This window comes from Syngnathus acus, chromosome 10 (assembly GCF_901709675.1).
Source record: "Syngnathus acus chromosome 10, fSynAcu1.2, whole genome shotgun sequence".
Taxonomy (NCBI): Eukaryota; Metazoa; Chordata; class Actinopteri; order Syngnathiformes; family Syngnathidae; genus Syngnathus; species Syngnathus acus.
In genome coordinates, this window is record NC_051095.1 from 7521820 (window position 1) to 7542191 (window position 20372).

General features: G+C 42.1%; 2 protein-coding genes across 2 annotated transcripts; both read right to left on the reverse strand.

Moving 5' to 3' along the window:
* Positions 1-399: 399 nt before the first annotated feature.
* slc25a5 (solute carrier family 25 member 5) lies at positions 400-3770 on the reverse strand. Its single transcript, XM_037261969.1, has 4 exons — positions 3529-3770; positions 1209-1695; positions 910-1050; positions 400-825 (listed from the first exon to the last, which is right to left on the reverse strand). The coding sequence occupies exons 1-4, from the start codon at positions 3637-3639 to the stop codon at positions 668-670; spliced, it is 897 nt and encodes a 298-aa protein (XP_037117864.1). The 5' UTR covers positions 3640-3770; the 3' UTR covers positions 400-667.
* Positions 3771-4688: 918 nt separating this feature from the next.
* Positions 4689-11474, reverse strand: slc25a43 (solute carrier family 25 member 43). Its single transcript, XM_037261968.1, has 5 exons — positions 11071-11474; positions 9654-9895; positions 9287-9459; positions 7301-7435; positions 4689-6083 (listed from the first exon to the last, which is right to left on the reverse strand). Exons 1-5 carry the CDS (start codon positions 11340-11342, stop codon positions 5868-5870), a joined length of 1038 nt encoding a protein of 345 aa, XP_037117863.1. The 5' UTR covers positions 11343-11474; the 3' UTR covers positions 4689-5867.
* Between the last annotated feature and the right edge of the window lie 8898 nt (positions 11475-20372).

The following is a 20372-nucleotide window of genomic DNA, read 5'->3' on the forward strand; positions in this document are numbered from 1 at the left end:
TTCAGACTTTCTGGCAAACTGACAGGTGCTAAAGTGTCTTGGATGTTACGCAATCCGCCGGCTCAACCTTGACGGCTGATCTTGGGTCACCCCCAAATACAATCAGAAGGTGCCAAAGTAGTTGCACACAGAGGGGTGTCCAAACATGGAGGAGGGGCAATAAAGCAAAATGTAGAGGATTTTTGTTTTGTTAGCAAATTTTAAAATCATAACACTCTTCTACTCCATAAAAACATCAAATATAAGCAATTGAATATTGTGTACAGACCTAAGCAGTTTTTGAGACTTTTTGCCCCACTTCAATAGACATTATACTATGATGTTAATAGAGATATTAATCATAAAATAAATTACATTTTTATATATGCCGTAGGCTGCTAAAAAAACAACAAGACTAGGTAGGCTGTCCACTGAATAAGTTTACTTTATTTCTCTTCTTCAAGCAAAGTTCCTGCATTAAGCGGACAACGACATCGAGGTGTGGGCCAAAAAACAGCGCGACAAAACAAAAACATGGGCCAAGAGTGCATAGTTTTGAACCCCCCCTCCCTCGCCCACCCCCTTGCCACAACTAGTAGCCAAATACTAGTTGGTCCCTTATAAATATATTGCAGCATGTCAGTCCATCCTAATGTACAAGATATGCGAGAGTGAAGATGAAAAACAATCACAGCACTTTCTTGAGCTCGTCGTAGAGGACCAGCACGAAGGCGCCGCCCATGCCTCGCAGCACGTTCGACAACGCCCCCTTGAAGAAAGCCTTACCGCCCTCATCACGGGCGATCTTCCTCCAGCAGTCGATGGTACCGCTGTACATGATGTCGGCTACAGAAAAGAAATATTGACGATCAAATCAATGTTCCCCATTGACATAAATACAAGACAGCAAAGGATGTTTGTTGAAATCACCTCCTTTGCGCCCAGACTGCATCATCATACGACGACGGACAGTGTCGAACGGGTAGGACACCAGACCGGCTACCGCCGTCACGGACTGCGCGATCATCCAGCTCACCACGATGTGAGTGTTCTTGGGGTCAGGGAGCATGCCTGGCAATGACACATACACCAGGTTGGAAATGGCAAACAGAGAAGAAAGAGATGATGGGGGGGAAAAAATGACAGACAGAAAGACAGAAATAAATAAATGAGATGTAGAGACAGACAGAAAAAGAAAAAGATTGCTAGAGAGACAGACGCAGCCTGACCCTTGGCGGTGTCGTAGACGCCAAAGTAGGCAGCTCTGTAGATGATGATGCCCTGAACGGACACGCTGAAGCCCTGGTAGAGGCCCCTGATGCCATCTGACTTGGTGATCTTGACCAAGCAGTCCCCCAGGCCTTTGAACTCGCGCCCGCCCCCGGCCTTGCCCACGTCGGCGGCCAGACGCGTTCTGGCGAAGTCCAGCGGGTAGACGAAGCACAGCGACGTGGCCCCCGCCGCGCCGCCTGACGCCAAGTTGCCGGCAAAGTACCTCCAGAACTGCTTGTGCTTGTCCACGCCGTCCAGGAAAATCTTCTTGTATTTGTCCTTGAAGGCAAAGTTGAGCGCCTGCGTGGGGAAGTAGCGGATGACGTTGGCCAGGTTGCCCCTCCAGAAGGACAGGAAGCCCTGCTCCTTGGGTATGCGGACCACGCAGTCCACGATGCCCTTGTATTGCTTGTCCACTGATATCTGCTTGCTGGCATGTTGGACCTGTGGGAGGAGCATTTGTGGTGCTGAGAACAAAGTCATCAAGTGACAATAACTGGAAAAAAAAAAGTGTAGTACACTGAGAATAATAGTTGCCCCTTTTCCCAATCATTTTATGCAAGTAAGCGTGTTGCCCTCTGCTATGAATGAGTGTGAAAGCTCTGTGGCGGTCAAGGGCACCTTCACGTTTCATGAGACGTGTGCGTCTTCAACCTAGAGAGCAACTCGAGTGGCAACCGTTCAACTATTCACACCTCCCCCTGCCACTGACGCCCCTCCACTCAAACCTTGTGGTGACCTTCTTGCAAATCTTACTTCTAGTCAGTCTACAAAGTTTTTGAATGGTCTTGAGCATGAGAATATAATAAGAGGATTTTTTTTAGGTCCCTCTGAGACTTTCACACCCGTCGAAGCTTATTGGCTGGTTACCGGAATCAAACAGAGTGAGCATTTCTTCCTTCCTTCCTTAATATAGTTCAAATGTTCACTGCTGTGTTTTCATAAATAAAACAATTTAGAATTTTCACTACCTTGCTCATTTGTTTTTCATTTTAAGTTGTTCATTTGTTGATCGTTTTTTTTTTTTTTAAATCTCTTCGTAAGTGGCTAGCTGTTTATTATTTATGTCCAATATTTTTTTTTTTTTATTCCACAAATAACTATGCACAACCTCCCCGCTCTTTGGATTTGCCTTGTGTATGAATGGCGCCATACAAAGAAACGTGTCCTGCCTTCTCTGTCAAAGACTAGTTTCCACTTGGCGCTCATGTCACACCAAGTGGGCACCGTGCTTCTTTTCTATGTTTGGTCAGACGGTAGCTGAGGCTGCTCATGGAGTTATTACATAACATGCAAATGTGGTTCACTGTGGCAAAAGAGAACATCAAATGTGCCTTCATGGGACAAGACACAATTTTACGTAATTGGTCGATTTTATATTTATTTATATAATACAAATAACCCCGTCTGTTTACAATTCACAAATTGAGTGAATCATAAATTCAGCTATTCAGGAATTTAGTGATTCACTTTCCCCCCTCTCATATTTAGAGTTATCATCACATTTGGCTGCTCTTTAAGAAGCCACAAGATGGTGCTAAATACCTGGCTAATGGGAAAGTAGTAATTGGTGTCAAAGATTAAGTCTCGACTGATGTAAGGGTTCGCCGAGTTTAGTTAAAGTTAAAGAGCATCATCATGTGCACAGCTTTGTGAAGGGCTATCAAAAGTTGACAAAGTATGTTTTAACTTTGTTATTGCTTGACAATTTGATGGGATCTTACAATACGTAAAACATGTAAAGTATTTTAGTATTTGTGAATGAAATCATCTGTAATTTAAATGTATGGCTCAATTGAGGATTTGGGGTTTGTCTTACATGGGGAAAACAGGAAGAGCATTTTTTTCTGGACAGTTTTGGAGAATCAAGATTCTTTCTATTGGTAAACCTAATTTAAGACAATTGTTTCACATGTTCTGCGAAATAACGTGTTGAAACTTTTAGAAACTTAACTTTTTTTTCTTCTCAGTACAATAAATGCACAAGTTACTTATTGAGGGAAACTATTTTGTGTGCAGAGATTTCTTTCGATGATTTCACCATAAAGTATATGTTGTTTAAATAAAAAAGAAATGGTGCCTTCTTTCAACAAAGGTTAGATTACAGAAAACGAATAATTCCTGCGTCGCAGAGCCCTTGAACGCACCACGGCAGGTTAGCGTCAAGTGTCATAAACTTTTGAACGGAAGGGAAATGTTAAGGATTAAAGAGTGTTTGTTATTAAAATTAGGCACTGTATAAATGCAACTGAATTTAAATGGAGGAATGAAATTGACCTGAAGCAGAAGTTTGACCCTTTCAATGGGGGCGACGGCAGTTTTGGAGATGGCGGCCGCGATACCCCCAGCCAAAAAGTCCTTGGCGAAAGAAATGGCTTGCTCACTCATCCTGTCAAAAACTCAAAAATAAAAATGAAATAAAATAAAAACGAATAAATAAGTTTTAAAAAGTCGCCGTCCCGCTGCTTCCCCTGATGTTGAAATGGCCAAACTCTGAGTGGGGCAAGAGGAATTTAAAGGGCAATGGCAGCACCCTTGGAGAGAGGGACTTCCTTCTTAGCGGTCATTGGTGGAGAGCAGCGGAAAGTGGGCGGGGACTCATTTCCTACCGACATACGACGTACGTTTTGTCCTTACGAACGGTGACCAAGGAGCACGTTAGATTTTAATATTGACCACTCAATATTGAAATGATTAATAATCTATTAATCCAGCTCCACAAAAAGAAAGAAATAGCACAAATTATATTTTTAAAAAAAAAAACAACAACAAAATTGAATTTAGAGAATAAACCGATTTAAAAGTAATGGTCAAAAGTCACACTAATAGTGCAGGGTTTGTTTTGATGATTCACAGGAGTTCGATTTCAGCTATGGCCTTCCTGTGTGGAGTTTGCATGTGACTATAGCGACTTAGTGTGCCATTTGTAGACAAAATTATGTCGCAATAGCCAAAAAACTCCGTCACAAACCGGGCACCCCTTTACTGTATTGTATTGTTTGAATTCAATGATAAACTTGTGGCCGGCCATGATTGTTTCAATGTCATGTCAGTGGTCAGAGAGGAGGAGCTGAAGGCCTCTGCTATGGTGCATAAAGGTCATCCCATCTGTTACATCCCTTTGGCTGTCACTCAGGAAAGTCTCTGTGTTGAAGATGACATAATTGGATCAGCTGACTGCACACACACACACATTTTACATGCGTCATTCACACAACTTTTTTAGAAGGCCAGATAACAAGGTAACTAACATTTTATATAAAGTCAACCCGCCAACACTCCCAGCCTTTATGGAGTCTCGGGACATATTTTACAATGGAATAGGTTTCATGACACCCCCCCAAAACAAATCCCCCATAAGTATAGTAAACAGTAATTGCTTTTTTTTTTCCTTCCAAGATATCCTGTTACTTGCTGACAAACTATGTTAAAGTAGATTGAGGAGCTTATCTGTTTATTTGTTTATAAATGGACCTTCTGCCAATAGATGAAACAATATTTGTGGTCAATACATTTCTTATTTTCAGACTAATTATGTGAAACTGGATGATTTCTCAGTGGTATGGAATCACTGCTATAATAAACTCTCATCTGTACATGAATTGTTTGTTTGCATTGAGCCAAAGAATGTCAGTATTCATTTCAAAGTGTCATTTATCACACAACATTGCACAGAAGTCTCAAACATTCATCAAGCATCAATTTACAGCACTAAAGAGCATTTTAGGTTATTTTTGTGCTGTAATAACCTAAATAAATAACTATTAAGGCACGATATGACTAAAGTAGTCCTTTGCAGTAACTAAGACAAAATATGCATAGTGGAAATGTGCTTAAATTAACTGGATCTTTAACTCTGATTTGTTTTGTAATTATTTTGAGTAGTTGTTTTTGTATTGGCTGTATTGGTCATGACTATATTTTTACCAGGCAAAGCACTTTGTGAGTTTGACAAGCGCCTTCTTCCTTATAACACTGACAGCAAAAAGAGGTAGAAGGAATATGTAATGATGTCATCATTTGCAATTATTGCAGATGATGGTTTCTAAGACTGGGAACACTTGTATGAGATCCAACAAAATAATTTTCATTGACATTGCCAGAGAGTCATTTTCAATATAAATAATAAAAATAAACCCAGTAAAACTAAAACACATTAAAAAAAAAGTAGCATTATTGAGCAAATACCTGGAAATTATGTAAGAATACATCAGTGCTCATTAATGCATCAGTGCTCATAAATACAAGAGTGTCCTTTTGTGAGATGTGTTTGTTATACTCCCTCAAAAGCACAGACACTTTGACTTTGATATTAATAAATGAATTCCTCTCTAAACACAGCAGTAATTTTCGTTTTGTAGATTATGCATTAACGTTCGTTCTAGCAGTTCATTGAGTGATTGTTTTTGTGGGTTTTTACAGGATACATACAAGTGCGGGAGGGGTAAAAATAAAAAGTAAATAAAATAAAAAAAAAGCTAATTATTTTCATCACGGGCAGGTCTGAAAGACTGCAAAGGCACATTTTTGTTTTGGATCTCAGGCGCTACTGCAGGTATATTTTTTTGCAAGCTCTGTCAAAGTATATTCATCACTTTTCCTCCCCGTGGAGGCCTTCACCAGCGGTTTCCGATGGTGGACTGGCTTGCGGCTCCAAAGCTTCGATTCCTCAGGTAACGCTTCATTTCCTGCAGTTCGGCCGGCCTGAGGCTCTGGTCCACACCGGGCGCCGGCGTGTAGCTGAGCGGCGAAACGATGTAGCCGTTGCGGTACAGGCAAACCTGCTTGCACAGCTCAAAGCAGGCGAAAAGGAGGCCGAAGTAGGGGACAATCTGGAGATGATACATCAAAGTTGGTAGAAACTCAGGACAGAACAAAAACTGAAATACCAGCGATAACTGGATAGTAACAACGTATGACAATAAAATGATCACCAATATTACTATAGATTGGGAAGGCAGTCCTATGAGGAAGGGACATGTCAAGAACAGGAGTAACAAATAGGTCAATGAAAAATGGACAGGTGAGGACAGAAGAGTACAATGCAGTATGTCAGGGGTGCCAAACTCATTTTTTTCGCGGGCCGCATTGTAGTCATAGCTTCTTTCGGAGGGCCATTATGACTGTCAACCCAAATAAATGTATGAGCACCTCATATTGTATACAGTAAAAGCTACAAAACAAACTGACAAATGACTCGTTTTCAAATCAGACGAGTAAAAACTGGTCAAATATTTAATTAAAAAATGTTATTAAAAGTGAAGACAATTTGCAATTCTAGTAATGACACACGAATTTGATGCACAATTTGTCTTTGCGGGCCACGTAAAATGATGTGGTGGGCCGTATCTGTCCCCCGGGCCTTGAGTTTGACACCTGTGCAGTATGTGATGAATAGCAAATAGCAAAATCAGGACATGACAGGACAGGACCAAGCAACTCAGGTCGGACAGAACTGGGTTGCTCGAGACACAGAACGGACGGAAAGTACAATGCAAAACGTGAAGTGCAGAAAATAGGACACGACAAGACTGCACAGAACAGGATGATGGCAGATGGACAGGGACAAACAAGTAGCAAATAGGACAGGATCCAATCGGGGAGCACAGAACATGTTGCAATGAACAGAAAAATTGCTCACAGATGAGCTTCACTAACTCACTACGTCACATCGATGAAAGACCAAAATGGTCATGTGTGTTTTTTGCTGGATAGCGACGATTTATAAAAGCACGTGTAGCCACCTTGACATTTACGGCTGAAATGAGAGAGCGGAGCACGCTGTTCCCGAGGTGGCCTTTGCCCACCTGACTCGTCATACTATTAATTACTCGCTCTGCATTGTTTCTCATGGCGACACTGGTGCTCTCACTCTTCTTGGCACCCTTTCACCTCCTCATGGGACGCTCACGTGATCTCGGTCTCATAAACGATGCTGTTTGACGAAGCCAGATTTGCTTCACACAAGTAATGACTTGATTTTTTTTTTTTTTTTTGGACACAGTAATTTCAGACACGCTTGAAACTCAAACTAATTATGTCACTGTACCTTTATGGTATTAGCGGCAAGTCCATTCCAGAGTGAGAGGACGCCCTTATTTTTGACCACTTGTACAAAACAGTTGGTCACACCGCTGAAATGCACGTCAACTCCACCGAAATGCGGCAGTCGGGAACTCTGCGCCTGCAAAGAGAGCGAAAAGTTTTGCAGCAACATAACAACCTCCCTCCACAGCCCACTTGTCATCCCGATGAGGCCGAATACGACTTCCCGCTGGGAAATATGGCCGTAATAATGTTTCAGAGGGTCACGGAGACACAGTCGATTCCAACGCTTCATTTACTTCCATTGCTCTGGAAAATCTCCAAGCCGTTAACCCTCTTGAACCTGGGAAAGAGCTTTTTACGGCTGGGGAATGTATGATCTTACCTCCCCGTCTGAGGTCATTAACTGGATGAAAAACAAGTTCATTTCCATTAAGAAGCAGGCAAATGAGACGGAACGTGCCGGCATCGTAAACTGTCACACGGGATTCGGGGAACAAACGCTCAGAGAAGGCTTTTAAAAAGAGATTTATCAACACTCGATGTTTACAAGAAAAAGACCTGATAAATGAATACTGAAAATGCATTGAGACGAATTTACAATAATATGTGAAAGGAGCTAAAGATTAGAAACTGGAGGGTCAATAGTTTCCCTTGACTTATATGTTATCGTGCAAAGTACAACTAATTCGATAATATATAAAAATGTTTGCAAGAATGTCGTCTAAATGTCTCTAATGAAAAGTCTAGTGTTTGTCTTTTGCGCAATTATAGATAAATCCCGTAAACAGGGGCTTTTCAATCACTCGGAAGTCCTTTCTCTTTTTTTTCCGCAACAACCTGTTCCACAATTGCGCGTCGTCAATAAAAATGTAAATAAAAGCTTAAATCTACTCGCAAAAAAAGTTACGCGTTGCAACTTCACTTTTGCCTCACTTGTCGTCGTAAAATTAACTTGACACCCTTTGTAAGGCACGTGCAGCGTTGGCAAAGTTGCGTGCATAAAAGTCGCACTGATAGCTGTCGTCTATCTTTAAACTCTTGAGCTAAAGCTTCTGCTGCAGACCCTTCACGCATTCCCATTCCCAGCTGCTGACTGCTACTAATAATAGTACACACGGAACCGGATGTAGTATTTCGTCCCGGAGGCCGCCATTGATCCCTAATGTCCTTGCAAACAAGTGCGGCAAATCCCATCCATTCATCCAGCCATGTCAAGAGGTGCCATATTGAACTTCCAGTTACCAGAATGCGAGTATAGCCGTGATAAATTCAACACACCTATTCCTCATTCATACCCGACCGAGAGCTTGCGAGGAGAGGTTAATATGCTCATCGGGTCTCACTTCGATATTTTCAGCTCGGCCTTTACTCACGTTTGTTGCCTGGATTTCAGACAATGACTGTGTGCTAACTTATTTTTATGGGACAGTAAATTTATATCGATACACTACACATCTGTAGAAAAAAAAGCGATTTAAACAGCGTTGGCCCATGAAAATATATAATAAACGTGCATATGCCGCCATCTAGTGAGTTATAGGAGTTATTACAACAACTAAACTGGAGAATTTAGTACGCTCCTAAACTATACAAATTAACATTTGGTAAGGTAACAGCAAAAAGAGAAATTAAGTGATAGCGCTATGTGAACTAAAAATCAAATAAAAAAGGAGGATACGCAACATAATTGTGCGATTTTATTTAATCCATTGAATCTCTTTATTCTGTCATTTGCACTGCAGTGGAGCTGAGCGAGGGAGGTTTTTCATATTTTGCTTAGCTTGTAAGAAAAAGGTAAAGTGAGGTATCTGTGGTTCTCGAATAGTGAACGTGGGGTGCAAGCTTCCTCTAGTGGCAGGCAAACCAAATGTTCAAACTGTGCATACATAATGTTTTATCGGCTGAAAACGCACTTTTTCTTTGAATCTAGTACAACTGAATGGATGGATAGAAAAATATTCTCATTGCTTTTGAGAGAGTGACTTACTTGCATCTTGCGTTTGACAGTCTCAAAAGGGTAAGAGAGCGTTTGTGCCACTCCTGCTGCTAGACAGCCATTGATGAAATCTTGCAGAGGCGAGAAACGGAAAGGAGGCTCCTGCCACACTTTGTCCACATTCGTGTACACCATGTAGCATCCCAAAGAGAAGGGAAAGGCGCCTAGAAACATACAAACACACGGCAATGGAAAACAGTTTTCAATTTAAAACAATGAATAGGTGTTATCTCGATCTGTGCCATGACTTCCCAACCATTATTGACTCAAGGCACACATGTTCCAACATAAAATGTTTTTAAAGGCCCACAAGATGCCGAATCAGAGCTGTAGATATTTATTCCTGGTGTCTGCATACCTAAGACAGTGAGGGAAAAGCCCCTGTAGAGTGCAAGCAGGCCTTCGGTGCTGTGGATCTTGGCCAGCGTGTGAACAACGCCGGTGTACGAAGGCTCCCGGCAATTCTGGATGATCAGCCTGGTCTCGGCTACTTCCAGGGGGTACGTGGCAAGAGCCGCGGCCACGCCTGCCAGTCCACCTGCCGCGATGGCCCTCGCCTGGGAGATGAAGCCCAGTTCATCCATGTGAAGGTGGACTATTCTGGGCACAAATGGAATGTTACATACTGTACGACCTACAACATACTAGTTGGATAACAAAAAAGGCGGTGTATTACGGTGCAGTACAATTTTAGATCACTTGTCGCAGATGTTTTGAAGAAACTTGGGAACACTTTTTTGGTTCCTTTTTTTTTTTTTCAATTGTGTTAAAAATAATGTAAGCACAGAGTAAAACGGTAACTTATTTAAAGCGTGCAATACAGGGAAGTCAGGCTTTTGTTTTCCTGGTACACTGTGTACTTGAGGAGGGGTGGTTATAGTTGCATTATCACGTGCCCTAGCTGATAGGTATGCTTTCCTCACAAATAGCAGCTACCACTACTATATTTGTGTTGTATTATATTTGTATTATGTATATTATATAAACATTGAGGTCAATGTTTATTCACCAGCCATGTGGTTTGCTATTAGTACATCACGTTACGTCCGATAGTAACCTAGTGCGAAGGTTTTGCCCACTTTTTAATCTCTCAGGCGACAGTACCGCCATAGACTTCAAACTTTTAGGGTCAAATACTACTTTACTTTGAACAGTAATGATCGTAAATTATTTGTTGACAGTCCCGTGTTGAATCTGTCGAACAGCATCATGGTCAAAAGTATCGCAGCAGTTCTTCCGTTCAAAAGTACACATTTGATCAATACCAAGAGCCAAATGCTGTGTAAACAGATCATGTCGACCAGATACCGCTTCGCGTCTGATCATATGGACAATTTATGTCGCTGAATGTTTAATTCGTCCAAAATGCGCAAGTGTTCTTTAAACAGCAAAAGAATACTTGAAAGTCAAACTCCAGGGTTAAGTTTTGTGACGAAATAATGCAACATCGTCTGAGCAAATAAAGCCGTCTGATTGGCTGGGGAAAAAACAGGCGCTCCGAAAACAGGAAGTACACAGTTAACATGTAAAAATAACTAACAAAAAACAAATACATTCTTAAATACCAGTCATATTATAGGTTATAATTTCCATCAATCGTCAATCTACTAGAAAAAAATCTTACTGTTGGATTTATTTGCCATACAAACGGCACTTCCAACTTCTAGGCTCTCTAACAACTATAAATAAAGCATTAATAGTCCAACATACCTCAAATTTGTGCAAACTGACCTAAAACTTGTCATTTATACGCCATTTAAAGTGTACGGACTTACTTTCTGTAGATTGCCAAGTGGACGGCCGTGTAGGGGAACAAGCGAAGACATGAGACGAGATTCCCCTTCCAAAAACCTTTGAGTCCCTCGTGGTGGTAGATGAGGAGAAAAGTTTGTCCGAAACCTTTTTTACAATGAAATGTTCCCACCTGACTTTTAATCTTCACCACTTCCAATGGCGACGTGGCGCTTTTGCTGAATAAACCCGCAAAGCCAACGCACGAGAAGCTCTGCGAACTTGTCAGTCTATTGTCCTTTTTAACCGTAGCCATAATTGGGCCTTAAAACTCAAATGTACAACTCGTTTTGGTTGACCCAACGCTTTGTTTACACGATGTAGACGACATCAGGTAATCGATCTGTGGAGCGGAACCCGCTGGCCAAGGCGGATCCTCTCCTACAGTAGTGACGTCACTTATGACCAAACCCGGTGACATCAAGACTAGACACTAGAGGGCGCCATGCGGCGATGTCAACATTTCAGAAGGCGCACTGTAAATTCATTCATCCATCCACAATACGTATCGCTTATTTTTTTATATATTTAAAATTGTAATGTTTGTATTTTGTTACTTATTAATAGTTTTTAGTTAAATTAGTTCAATAACTATAATAGTTGATAAATGTAATAACTATAAATTAAAATTATAACTAATTTCAGTGTTGCCGTTTTAAGAGCTATTTTTAATTAATAATGGTTTTCGATTACTATTATGTATATCTCTGTAGATCAAGGTCAATGAGAAAATGAATTGATATTAACCGAATTTAATCCATTTTTATCAATAAGCAGTATACTGTCCCGCCTTCACCAATGCCTACGGAAACCCCCGCTAGATGTCAGTATCGTTCTGTCAAGTGTCTCGAAGGGGGGAGTAGTTTTGCTTTATTTGCATTTTTATTACACACCACAACTCTTTATAGTGGAAGTTAAGAGAGTGAAAATGTCACTCAAAGCACAATAAATCATGTTAATAAAGTTTGATTCATGGTAACAGTATGTTTAAATCTCTACATAAATTGCTCTAGATTCTTTCTATGCTTTCAAATGAAATATTTGCAACACTATTGATCTTGTTTGTTTGTTTGTTTGTTTGTTTATTTGTTTGTTTTCTCCGCACCTTTGGCAGGCGTCAACACCCGCTTTTGTCCGCACCACTTGGCCCCATCCACAAAAGCCTTGTAACAGGGCCTGCCGAGGAAATGAGAGGCGGGCCACCTCAGCAGGCCCTTTCGCTGCCCGCTGGGGGTGGATGTGTATGATACTGACTTTCAATAAGGAAATCCCAATGAAACGGAGATCAGTGCGGTGGATGGCGAAAGCAGCAAGTACAGGGGCCTACTCTGCTCTTCATTTAGACTAAAGCTGTAAATACCACCATCTTATGGGATGTAACATTGGTCGAAATACAGAAAGAACCTCCTATGTGCAGAATTTTCCGATAAGCGGATAAAAAATAATTCTCCGAGAAAACTGTGTTTTGTTTCTCACTCAATTTACAGGTTTTGGGAGGTGGCGTTATTTATTCGTAGATAGTAGCGATATTAAGAGGTGGACTAAGTCAGGCGAATCCTCATTAAGCATCGCCCGGCACTGATTGAAATACACTCGTTAAAGGAAAAGATAACTGTTGGGATTTCTTATCAATACAAATGAATGAAACAGGGAAGTGTGACAAGATGACTGTCTATCTTGTCTGCATGTCACGTTGCCCTTCCTATGCCCCTCGTCATTTGTATAGAATAGAGTTAGACCGCAGCCTTCCTGTATGTATGCCCCGGCTCTTGAATGAGCACTTCCTCGGTGCGGGAGCAGGCTACAGGGTCTTTGTGTCTTCAGGGAGCGGCACGTCGCTAAGGCCCACCAGGCATTGTCATTCTCCGCATGGCATGCGCAAGTCGACCCCCTTGATGTCTCACTTTGAAGTGCGTTAAGTGGAGGACACGCTGGAAAGTTGTTTCGGTATTTACTCCCTATCCTTAATATCTAGGTTCAGGTCCACAAACTCTTTGTACTCACTTGGTTGTATTACTGGTAAAAAAAAAATTCAATTAATAGTTTTACTACACATAAACATGCACCAATTAGTGGACATGTGTAGTATCTAGCCTACTGGATCCTAAAAATAGCACCTACATTTTTCTACTAAAAGATGGATTTCAATACAAATTTAAAAATGCAGTTCTGCGGAAAAAAAGTTGAATACAACCGAACAGTACTACGGCGGTGATTCTTTTGTGTACCAGCAGAGGGAGCACCGCACTTGAAGAATCACTGGAACAGCCAGGGAAAACACTTCTGTTCCAGGGTTGGCCATGTGGGGGCTCCCGGGACCACAACGCAAGGGGGTCTGTGGGGTTTGGAGGGTGGGGGTTGCGCTAGGCCCGCTGTCATCCTCGCAGACTGGTGCCAGGATCACAGAGGGCCGCAATAAAATTCTCACCTCATTATCTGAGACAGTCACATCACAGGCTTGTGTTGGAGGGGAGGGAGAAGAAAGGCCGGGGCGGGGGTTGCACAGAGGAACAGGCATGGGGACACCACAGTCTGCCTGTTTGTGTGTCTTCTTCTGGGGGTGTTGCGCTGATGAGAAAAATCAAGCATAAGCACAATTGACGTTCACACCTCTGCCAACAAGTCCCCTCGGTGTGACCAACCCCCCCCCACACACACACACTTAAATCTTCCCGGCTCACTTAGCAGGAATGGGAGACATGTTATGCAAAAGAGAGCACTTTTCAATCTGGTTTCAGTGAAAGGCCGTCAGGCTTTGCTATGATTAGTCAATGTAATTTTGCACCTCATTAGAGTCGACACTCGTTTTGAACTAATACAGTGATTCTCAACCACTATGTTGTCAGTTGTGCCGCGGGAAACCATCCAACTTCACTTAATTGGGTATTGGGACACATTCATGCTTAACACGCCTCACACCAACGGATAATCTTAGGATACAAGATTGGGTAACGCTTGTCGTCCTTGGCTGGGAAGGGGCAAAGTCGCTTTAGAAATGACTAATACCTTTTGGGTAGGGTTGTTTGATACATTTTTTTAATCCCATCCCAATTTTGTGGGAATATCTGGTTGTGCTACTCCAAACACAGTTCAGGTCAATCACTTGGTATCTCGGTTTGTATTTACAAACTTGACAAAAAAAGGTCAATCGTGACAGGTGGAACACTCTTCCACAAGATGGCAGATGGTACATATTGTACCTTTGTATCTACTTTTTGTGATGGTGTCAGATAAGACCTCTGTGGCGCATGACATTTGTTGAAATGTAAAATATGTGCCTCGGTCTAGTACAAGTTAGGAGACTGCACTAACATCAAAAAACAAAAACAAAAACACGTTTGAGCTGTAAATCCTAACAAGGAGTGACGCATCACCTATTTAGCAGGATGTAGATAACCAGGAGGCCTATTGTCTACCAGGATGCAGTGGAGAACTTGTGGCAGCTGGTGTCCCCCCCCACCCCCACCTTCCCTTATCTGGCCATGTACAGCCAATAAATCAATATCAAATCTAAAGGAACAGGAAGCCAGATGGCCTTCCCACAAGCGGGCCGCTCTCGGGGACCGCTCGGCTACTGTACCGGCCGCCGGCCCGATTCGTGCCGCTCGGCCTCTCTTTGAAGGCATACACATGCGACCGGCAGCTCAATGAATAACTAAAGGGAACAAATAAGCAATTACGACTCTCCTCAAATCAGTGTTTGTGTTTCCATCCACATCAAAGGGAGCCCCCGGCCTGTTTGATATGCGGCCCCCGCACCTTGATCCGACCCTCGGACAGGTACCGGGGAGGAGCAGCCCATTGACAAGGAGAGAGGGTCATGTGGGCCCGGCTCGAGGCTAGTTGACCCAGACGAGGGGATCGCCGCCGTCTCTCGTTCTCTCGGGGGCCATTGCTTCTTGCGGCAATCTCCAGACACCTTATTGATAGCCACGAGAGATAATTTGGGTCATCCCGTGAGGGAAATTCAAACCTCACAGCGGCAATATCGATACATATGCGCTCATACCAAAAATAAGAGTGAACACAAAATATAAGGAGCAGCATTGAGTAGGAATTTAAAGAAAGTAAAATCTAAACAAAAACAAAGATATTTTCTGAAGCTTTGGGAAATTCCAGGTGAGCTGTGATTGGATTGTGGCAACTGTGATGTCATTTTCAGTGGACAGCAAGTAGTAAAATGGCCGCCCGAGAGATGGATTAAAAATGGGTAGATTTTGCTGATTAACTCATTTTTTTCCACAAGCTCAATTTTGATCTGAATGCCATGTTTAGCCATGTGGGGGCAAATATTATTGTAAAGAAAATTTTGGTGTTGACTTTCTCTTTTTTTTTTTTTTTTTTAACAACTATCTGCAAAACTGCTTTTTGATGTCATTTAAGTTCACTTCCACTAAACTGCAGCATGTCAGCTCACTTGTATCGCATTGCAACACTATAAAATATAAACAATAATTAGGACCGAGGGAGTGTTAGTATGCAAACTACTGACTACACATACATAGCATTATTAGCAACGTTAGCATTTATTGCACACAGTGTTGTGTTGCTTTCTAAGTGCATTTCATCGATGCAAAAGTGTCAAAGTGACAGTACGAAGCGGAGGCCTGCTGATACAACCTAAAGGTCAGTTACCTCTAAAGAGGTCCCGCCAGACTCATCCAGGTCTGAGTGGAGGCCAGGGGTCAGGTTAAACAGTAGTTTGATTGAATGGCTGTTCACAGGCCAGTGTGAAATGCCAGCTCCATTGCAATGTGGGAGAGGGGAAAAGGAGGCGGGGGCTCTCTGGCCTTTGTGTGGCCCGTGCTCCTAAAGGTCTCCGAGCACGCAGCCATTGTTAGCGGGCCGACCAGCCAGCCCCTCTCAGACTCTCCTTTGGCCTGCTTTGTCTCCAGCAGCGTGACCATTTCCTTCATCCAGGTCAGGGCAGGGTCGTGACTTTGGGGACTATCTTGGCTTGTCTGTCTGACTCAGTCTGAAACGTTCAAATATGTACATATGTCCTAACTTAGATACTTGAATAATGAAATCTCTGGTCAATATGAGATGTGAACGACTCCCATCTGCCAATTACGTGCACCGCTACATTCATTAAAACACCTTGGCTATTCAGACTGGATTGGATTGGCTGTGTGAATATGAATGAATCTCATTTTCCTTCTGATTCAGCCGTGAATGTTTACGTGGAGCATTTTCATTCCGTTTGGTCATTTGGTTTCAGTCTCCAAGGCTCCACGTAAACGAGACACGTCTCACTTTTTTCCTCGAGCGAATGTGTAAAAATCAGAGCGGTATACGTTCACCTTCCCGGTTGCCTTGAAGTGTTCAAGTTATGCAAGAAGAGTGGCCAGCACCCTCCTTCTGTCCCCAGGCTGGACCTGCCTTATCGCGCTGATAAGAAAAGGAAAGGCCAAAGGGCCATAAGGAACGGCGTGCACGGCTCGGGTCAACAGTGTGAGGAGGCTGGACTCGAAAGGGGCAAGAATATTATCTGATAAGCATCAGCCGGCTCTTTTGATCCCACGGGGGCTGATCCTGGGCTACGGGGTGTCATGCTGGGTGGACGAGCGGAACGACACGGCAGGTACAAACAAGCCAGTCCTTGAAGATAAACCGGGGTTGAGCAAATTTACACAGAGGAAGCGCGCCGGGGCCAGGGATGCACACAGAGAGATTTGTGTCCTCAGGATGGCACGCAAGTGTCACATAATCAAAACAAGACATACGGTGAGCCGCGGCCACGCCCACTGCCGCTTACTGACCACATGCTCCGATGTCACAGTATGGTCTGCTGATGCGCTCCCGTAAGTCATTGATTAAGAGCTATCATGTGGAGGCCAGACAGGGCCTGGGGGCTTTGCAGACAAGCTGTGGCCTGAACCAAATGAAATGCCTTGCTGAGTGTCCACTCCAGGGCAAGATGCTAGTCTAAGATGCTAGTCTTTTTTTTTTTTTTTCCGACCAGAGGTGTGTGTGTGTGTGTGTGGCGGGGGTGTCCTTTCCACTAAGCAACAATTGCCCAAAAGGGCAGATGCTACACTTATAAAAACAAATCCCCTATTAATTATTAGCTAAAGATGGAATTCAGGTTGTGTGTGCAGAATATGTTTGCTGGTATAGCACAAACAATTGTTATCACAACAACCAGTAATTAGTCTCAATAAATTCAACACCTTTTTATTTCACGAACAATATGAATCCCTTTAAAATCAAAACGACAAATTTTCACTAATGTGGTAGAAATCCGAAGACTTGTTTTTATGTTCTTGATGTATTTCATTGTGGAGTTTGGATGACATCTTGCAAATTTTATATTGCACTTTAGATGACATGAAAGGTGTCCACACTTGATCAATTGATGCACTTCTTCAGACAACTCGATGCTATTTTGATCATAGAAGAAAGCTGCAGAGGCGACAATTTTTAATGAAAACAAACTGCAAGGGAACCTATCCCCAAAATAGATTATGGGTCATTAGAGAGAGACGCTATGCTCCGCCCCCTCCCAGGCATGATTACAGAACAAGGATTGCATAAGCACTAAAATGTGACGCAGAAGATAAAATGATGCTGAGCTGTGGTTGCAACACATCAAAGAAGGTGGTGGAGTGAGAGTGCAGCTGCCCACATTGGTGCGAGTTTCTCTCCTCTCTCACTCCTGAGGAACTGGCTTGTGTCGAGGATGTTTACCGATCCCAGGAAAGACAAACAACGTCTCTTGTTTGGAGCCACACACTGCTTTCGTGTGTGTGTGTGTGCGTGTGTGTGTGCGTGAGCGAGACCCAGGATGCGTCAGGATGTGGCGTATTGTTAGCTCCGTGTTTATCTTGTCTCGGGTCCTTTCAGCCCACTTCCAAGTTTCCCAGCTGTGTCTGATCAGAACCAATGTTGACAACCACTCTTTGACACAAAGACGACAAATGGATGTGCTCCAAGACACAAATCTCATTGAGATCAGAAATGAGCAGAGGTGGCAAAAGTAGTCCTACTTGATATTTGACTAAAAGTACAGATAGTTGCTTCACATTATTCAATTTCAGTGTTGTCAAGTTTTGTCTTCGCTTTATAAATCCTCAAAATCAGCCAATCAATTCATCAAATTTGAAAAAAAGGTATGGTCAAATGTAGGGACTAAGAATAAAAAGTCATCAGGAAAAAACCTCAAGTCAATTACAGACACCTGAAAAATATAGTTCATTTTTAAATTCTGGAATCCAACCTTTTACTACCATCAGTGAATATATTCGTCAAGTACGTTGTTTTTTTTCAACAGGTAGGCGTGGAGGAGGGTCTCGCCCAGCTTGTCTGTGAAATGGAGGTTTGTAAAGATGAATAGAACAGTGTCACTTTAGATTTGAGATCAGCACAACTTTTGAGTCGACGATCAAGAATTTCGATTTGTCACGCCGATTAAGAGGGACAAAAGTGCAGACATGTTGGAAATTAGACAAGTTGACACATTTTTTTAACAAAAGGAGGATGTTTGTTATTTATGCAAATTGTAGTTTGACATTTGGATGACTTTTTTCTTTTTTTAAAGTGGGCAGAAAAAATAAGACTCCCTGATACAGATTCCCCACCACTTTTGATGAGTAATAACACTTGGTCCGAACACAGGGCGGCGCTGTTTCTCAACTATCAACTGAGGCCTCATATTTCACCCGCTGTGCACATTTATTACATGCCAACATACTGTCAACGTGTAGTTAACCCTGTTTTGTTTGCTGTAAAACCACTACATTTCATAATAAAAGCTGACGCTCAAACACAAAATGTGATTTATTTGTTTTTTTTGGGCTATTTTAAAGCTTGCGTTAATTTTATATAGTACTATTAAAAGGTGGCCCTGCTTAAAAAACAGCCTTAGAAAATCACTATAGATAAAATGTAAAGTCAAGTTGAGTGTTTTATGGGTTTTACAAGACTAACAGCAACTTTTTCTTCGACTAAAACCAGTGTTAGCTTCTTTTTACACTTGTATGACAAATAGGATGTTGACAGCTTTGACCTGGCTTTTTTTTTTCTTTAGAATTGTTAGAAGTCGACCAGTGTCCAAACTAACTGTATATTATCCTTCTGTCATTATATATCACTTACAATAGGATTATATATGCCACTTTGCACAAAGACTCCATATATTGTGGTATAATAAAACACCATCTATTTCTTACCATTTCGTTTACCAACATGCAACATTAAAATTCGTTGTCATTTTTCCTCAATACTTAAAATTCGTTGTCATTTTTCCTCAATACTTCCCATTTCTAGTTTAATAGCATTTTAAGGAGATGCAGTTGAAATGATGAAAGTTGGATTTAGCAACCATGGAATCGATTTTACAACGCAGTAATTTAGGTTGATTTTAGAACTGTAAGTTTTCTAAATAAATGGCTCTAAGGAAAACCTTTTTATTTGGGGGGGGGGACTACTGTGACATGAACGGTGTAAAGTACGGTACCCCCTGCAGAATGGAAGGGAAGTCCTTGTGCCATAAAACCTCTTCTCTGTGAAAGCCAGTTCCCCCCTGACGATTTACAGCCATAGAAGGAAAAGCTCCAAGACAAAGCGACATTTGCTGATGCCAACTCGCAGGACCAGACACTCGCTGGTGACAATACGTAGAAGTGCAGGAAGTCAGGCCACAAAGCGGAAGTCATAAGTGGCTTATTGATTTCAATGTTGACATGCTAAAAGCTGATGAGCAGTCAGGCCCAGCAAGGCTTTTTCTAATGATCCAAAGGAAGCACTGACTTAGTTACAAGCTAAATTTTATTTCAAAAAATTCCAATAAATTGTACTTATTGTGTATATATGATCTCTTCAATTATTAGCATTTCTATTGGCTGCACTGCTTCCAGTACATGCATTTCTTTTTGTGTCCAATCAGATTTTAGCCTCAATGCGTTGCCATGGGAATTTTCTCTGCCAAAGCCTTCACAAACGGTAGTGCTGGCCCATATGAATTCAACGGCAATAGCAATAGGACTGTTTCTTTAACCAGTTAAATTTAAAATTTGTCCTCTCAAGGTCAGCAAACTGGCCCACTATGATGTCAGCATTTCCCCATCCTCTGGTTTGAGCAAAACTGAATGAATCCAGCTACGAATCCAAATCTCTGGTGAATGTGGAGTATTTTTATTCATATTTGTCTTTTTGTCATGTTATTAGGTAGCTTTTCCGATTCCGTATAGTATTGATGGCTCTAATAATAATGAATTTATAGTGACTCTATTGTTGGATGTCTCCAAAGAGTTGCCCAAGGATCACACAGGTAACGTTTAGGCCA